General features: G+C 41.2%; 1 protein-coding gene across 1 annotated transcript in view; it reads left to right on the top strand.

The window, feature by feature from the left end:
* The window catches only part of LOC109846469 (ABC transporter G family member 17-like), a 17,343-nt gene extending 12,327 nt beyond the window's left edge, over positions 1-5,016 (top strand). Inside the window, exons 2-5 of the mRNA XM_020415707.1 lie at positions 1,459-2,437; positions 2,515-2,694; positions 2,999-3,267; positions 3,345-5,016. Coding sequence (XP_020271296.1) covers positions 2,048-2,437; positions 2,515-2,694; positions 2,999-3,267; positions 3,345-4,905 — 2,400 coding nt within the window. The 5' untranslated portion in view covers positions 1,459-2,047 and the 3' untranslated portion in view covers positions 4,906-5,016. The remainder of the gene's footprint in view (positions 1-1,458; positions 2,438-2,514; positions 2,695-2,998; positions 3,268-3,344) is intronic.

Genomic DNA, 6,000 nt, shown 5'->3' with positions numbered 1-6,000 from the left:
CTTTAAAGCTAGAGTATTACATGAATCGTGCCTTTGGGGTGATTGGGACCCTAATGGATTCTCTTGAAATTTGGAAAATAAAGTATACTCATGTGAAGTGGGAATGGTGAATTACAAAAAAAAGTATATATTTACTTTGTTTGCATACCAGTCCCTTGGGTACCAATAGTCCAAGGGAATTTCAGCATCAAAATTTTAGAGTTTAGAATTATGTGTTAGCCCTGATGTTTTGCAGATAACACCCGTTCTTTTTAGGATAAATTACACTAAACCTCGAAGAACTTTTGACTTTTTGCAGTAAACTCCAATAACTTTCTAAACTAACAATAACCTACTACATTGGGACAACAACCCGCCCCCCGCCCCCGCCAAAAAAAAAAAAATATAATAATAATAAACGCCAACACACAAAAAAAAAATTGGAATTGTAGAAAACTCCCAATAAGTTTCTATGTTTTGCAGATTACCCTCATCACGATGTTAGTCCACATTAAGGATCTAAATGTGTCGCCAACGCAAAATAAGGACCGATGTTGTCATATGGGGTTATTCGTAAAATGCATTACTGGGGTTTTTAGCAATTCCAATAGTTATTGAAGCCTTGGAGGTTTAGTGCGATTTTAGAAGTTATTGGTGGTTTACTACAAAATAGGGTGAGGTTCTAATAAAAACCTCCTTAGCCTAAAAACTAAAAACCATTGTGGGTCATTGGATCTATCACATCCAATGGCTGAGATTCGAGCTTATACTGCAGTGAATCCAGATTTAGTTATGGCAATAAATGCCATTATTAAAGAGTGCAATAAATTTGTCTGCCATTAAAGAGTGTAATAAATATCATTATTATTTAAAAAACAAACACCTCACATAATTGAATCTGGATTCACTGCAATAAATGTCATTATTCTTCAAAAAACAAACACCTCACATAACTGAATCTGGATTCACTGTAGTGAATCGAGATTCGTGTCTTCGTTTTTTCAACTGGAAATCCTCACCCTATATATGAGTGAATCTAGATTCACTGTAGTGAATCTAGATTCACTGTAGTGAATCTCGATTCACTGCAGTGAATCCAGATTCAGTTATGTGAGGTGTTTGTTTTTTTGAAGAATACTGAATCTGGATTCACTGCAATGAATCGAGATTCACTATAGTGAATCTAGATTCACTCATATATAGTGTGAGGATTTCCAGTTGAAAAAACGAAGACATGTATGAGTGAATCTCGATTCACTGCCGTGAATCCAAATTCAGTTATGTGAGGTGTTTGTTTTTTGAAGAATAATGGCATTTATTGCACTCTTTAATGGCAGACAAATTTATTACATTCTTTAATAATGATATTTATTGCCATAACTGAATCTGGATTCACTGCAGTATAAGCTCTAATCTCAGCCATTGGATGAGATAGATCCAATGAAAAGAACAACCTGACAACTAAAAGGCTATTCACAGTTTTTCTTCAGAAAATCCTTTTCATGCCAGAATGAACCAAATTATTTAGGATCCATCGCCACTGCACATTTTATTCTGCAATATCAAAGCTCAGATCATCCCAAAAACCAAATAAGTACAGGTAACAAAGTCTACATACCTTATTCTTCCCGTCTATATGATACTATTCTTCTTGTCCTTGACTACATTTGCTTAAAAATGATACCCCGTAACCTGAATTTGACCATTAGCAAATAATTGGGTTTGGATATTACCATCCGTATCAATGACAATATCAAACCCGATCAGAATACACACGTACACATATGTTAACCTTTAATAGCTACATACACATGTTAGGACGTCAATATTTTGTTAATATCCATTATATCCATTGCATTGATTGTACATCCAGAGACAATGCACCAATTGTGGTATCTGAATCCGGATCCAAAACCCGATATTCATAGTGAATATGGGTTTGAAATCTAAAGGGATCCTACCCATTTCACACCCTTCCTTTGTCCTCAATCGTTCCCTCCACCCTTTATTTAACTTTTCTTTCTCTGAACCTCCTTATAAGTTTTCCTCCGCCTAGAACTCCCATCAAATGAACCCTCAATCAAACAAAATCCATCAAAAAATGGCGAGATACACTCCAGCCAATAGCAGAGACCTAAAGACCCTCCTCAATCAAGACGATCCCAAAGCTCGTCGCAAGGCCACAGAGCCTCCCGTTGAGAGACTAGTCCATTATCCAGGGCAAGGACTCGAGTTCGAGAACCTGTCATATAGTGTAATGAAGAAGCAAAAGAAAGATGGTGAATGGATCACTAAGGAAGCTTATCTACTCAATGACATTTCTGGACAAGCTCTCCGAGGGCAAGTCACTGCAATTCTAGGCCCTAGTGGTGCTGGAAAGTCCACGTTTCTTGATGCGTTGGCGGGAAGAATCGCTCGTGGGAGCCTCGAGGGTTCTGTCTGTGTCGATGGTCGACCAGTGAGTTAGTTTTTGTTGAGTCATGAATTTTTTTTAGCTTTTGTAAAATCCTTGTTGACTGATAAATTTGGTGGTAGGTAACGGCGAGCTATATGAAGAAGGTGTCTTCGTATGTGATGCAGGATGATCAGTTGTTTCCTGTGCTGACAGTGTTTGAGACATTCATGTTTGCTGCAGAAGTGAGACTGTCGCCTTCGATTTCGAAGTCTGAGAAGAAACGTCGGGTTTGGGAGCTATTAGAACAACTTGGTTTACAGGTTTGATTTCAATTGTATGGGCCTGTTTTGTTGCAATTTTGCCTGTTCAAACAATCAGAGAATCTTGAATATTGCAATTCTTAAATTCCCTGTTCAAACATAGTAGAAGTACAGTATCTGAAGTATTTACTGATCAGAAACAAATAACTGATCAGAAACAAATAAACATTCTCAAATGTTATTTGAACTGATGTTTTTGGCAGACTGATCAAAACCCAATATATCAGATCAAATTCAGTGAATTCAAATTTACTAAATCAGATAAATTTGATGCCTGTAAATCTGAGATACTTAAAATGAACAGACAACGGCACACACATACATTGGAGATGAAGGCAGACGAGGAGTATCAGGAGGCGAACGCAGGAGGGTATCAATTGGTATCGACATTATACACAAACCCTCACTATTATTCCTCGACGAGCCAACATCTGGCCTCGACTCAACCAGTGCTTACAGTGTAGTCGAGAAAGTTAAAGACATAGCGAGAGGAGGTAGCATCGTTCTCATGACCATCCACCAACCTTCCTTCAGAATCCAAACGCTTCTCGATCGAATCACTGTACTTGCAAGGTAAAATCCTGATAAAAATACTAAAAACTTGTGCTAAATTTCAAACTAATGCTTTTCCCTCCAAAATTTGAATTCAGAGGGAGATTGATATTCTTAGGGAGTCCAACCGCACTCCCATCGTATCTCGCTGGCTTCGGTCGCCCAGTTCCAGAAGGCGAAAACAGCATGGAGTACCTCCTCGATGTTGTTAAGGAGTATGATGAATCTACCCTCGGTCTCGGTCTCGAGCCTCTAGTCCTCTACCAAAGAGATGGCCTAAAACCTAACCAAGCTGCAAGAACTCCGATCCCAAAGACTCCCAAGACTCCTCATCAAAAATCCCGCCATATTCCCCTCCGTAGCCAAAACTTCTCCTCTACTGGCGGTCTCACCCCATACCAAACAGACTACAACTCCTACGTTGAACATGATCTCGATGGCGAAGATGAAGATGAGTTTGATAACTCCTTAGAGAGAAAAGCACAAACTCCACTGCCCAGCGGAGTTTACCCAAGACTCGCGTCGCAATTCTACAAAGATTTCTCCGTTTGGATATACAACGGCGTAAAAGGCACGCCTCATCGTCGACCGTCGTGGACTCCGGCTCGAACACCCAGCCGAACTCCAGCAAAGACACCGGCCTACTTCCGACCCCAATTCACCACAACACCACAAGCATTTGCTCCCCAAACTCCGGCGTTCACTCCGCAAGTGATGCCTCCTCCGCCGCAAGCTCTCGACGACGATCACTCCGACGAAGCAAAATTCACGAATCCGTGGCACCGGGAGGTGTGGGTTCTCTCCTGGCGAACGATGCTCAACGTTGTGCGCACGCCCGAGCTCTTCCTCTCTCGAGAGATCGTTCTCACCGTCATGGCATTAATTCTCTCCTCCCTTTTTCACAACCTCCACGCCCACAACTTCACCACCGTAAACCGCCTCCTCAACTTCTACATCTTCGCCGTATGCCTCGTTTTCTTTTCCTCCAATGACGCCGTCCCCACGTTCATCCAAGAACGCTTCATCTTCATCCGCGAGACCTCCCACAATGCATACCGCGCCTCCTCCTATGTCATCTCCTCACTCATCGTCTACCTCCCCTTCTTCGCAGTCCAAGGACTAACATTCGCGGCGATCACCAAGCTCTGGCTAAAGCTCAATAGTAGCCTCCTCTACTTCTGGCTGATCCTCTACGCGTCGCTCATCACCACCAATGCATACGTGATGCTCGTCAGCGCACTAGTGCCAAGCTACATCACGGGCTATGCTGTGGTCATCGCCACCACCGCGCTCTTCTTCTTGACGTGCGGTTTTTTCCTGAAACGGGCTCAGATACCGATATACTGGAGGTGGCTGCACTACATATCGGCGATCAAGTACCCGTTTGAGGCATTGCTGACGAACGAGTTCAAAACCGACACTTGCTATTTCGGAAGCCCGAGCGAGTTGTCGCCGGGGCCGTTGGGGGAGATCAAGCTCAGCAAGCTTCATACTAAGAACGTGACATGCCCGTTGATAGGAGAGGATGTGCTGTCGAGTATGGGGATTCAAATGGAGAGCGTGTGGGAGGATATTGCGATATTGCTGGCTTGGGGAGTGCTCTACAGGTTGTTCTTTTACATGGTGCTTAGATTCTATTCAAAGAATGAGAGGAAGTAAATGAACTTGTGACATTGTTCATGAATTGTGCTTTTATTTGTCTGAAATGATGAGTAAAATGCCCGAGAGAGAAGTTATGTAGAAATTGTTGCTAGCAAGAATTCAGTAAGTTTGTGTGAAGAATATGCAACTATATTGACTATCCATAGCACATCTCATCAAGCACTAAACCTATGACTATCTACAGCATTGTTCGACGTTATTGGTAAGCTATCTGATTCTGTTCTTTATCAATGAGCATTAATTCCAAGTATAATTATTGATTAAGACTAACATAGCTCAGTTCATTGGAAAGATGCACCTTTGAGGAATGGAAATATTTAGTATGATATGATTAATAAAAGGACTCTTTCAACAATTTTGGAGAGAAACTAAAAGGCAAGTCACCAAAGATGTTGCCACAAATTGGCATTTGCAAAGAAGCCAGTTTACCTGAATTAGAATACCGGCTATAGCTTTGGAATCAACGTGAATGTAAGGAGCAACAACATTGATTCAGCCCAAACAATAAAAAAAATGTTGCTGTCTCATTGTAGACTCCTACAAACGCAGCGGATACTCCAAAGCAGCAGAGTTGTTTTTAAGACAGATTCACATTTCATTAATGCCTCGGGGACCCAAATAGGGGACCCAATGCATGGGACAAGTGAGGTGTCACCATCCGGTTGTATGATGTACTATTCATGAACAATACATCATGCAACCGGATGATGACACCTCACATGTCCCATGCCTTCGGTCCCCTATTTGGGTCCTTGTAGCAACACCCTTCGCATTTAGGTACAAAATTCTCACATTTTCACAGCACTTGCATACCCCGGTTACGTTACGTCACGCGAATGTGAGAATTTTGTCCCAAAATTTCGCATGTGACACGAACAAACTAATTTTTGAACTTTTGAAAACTTATTATAATTCTATTTTAAAATATAACCGGCATGGGCTTAAAATAAAATTAGAGTATGTTTAACAGTAATTCAACAAATATAAATGGCTAAAAAGTTACAAAATTAGCTTGTGTGTCATACCCAGGGAAAATTCGAAACAAAATTCTCGCATTTGCATAATATAAACGGTAGAAGGTGCAACGTTTAG

The sequence above is a fragment of the Asparagus officinalis genome, chromosome 6 (assembly GCF_001876935.1).
Source record: "Asparagus officinalis chromosome 6, Aspof.V1, whole genome shotgun sequence".
NCBI lineage: Eukaryota > Viridiplantae > Streptophyta > Magnoliopsida > Asparagales > Asparagaceae > Asparagus > Asparagus officinalis.
The sequence above is the reverse complement of the archived record's forward strand: the minus strand, read 5'-3'. Positions and strand labels throughout refer to the sequence as shown.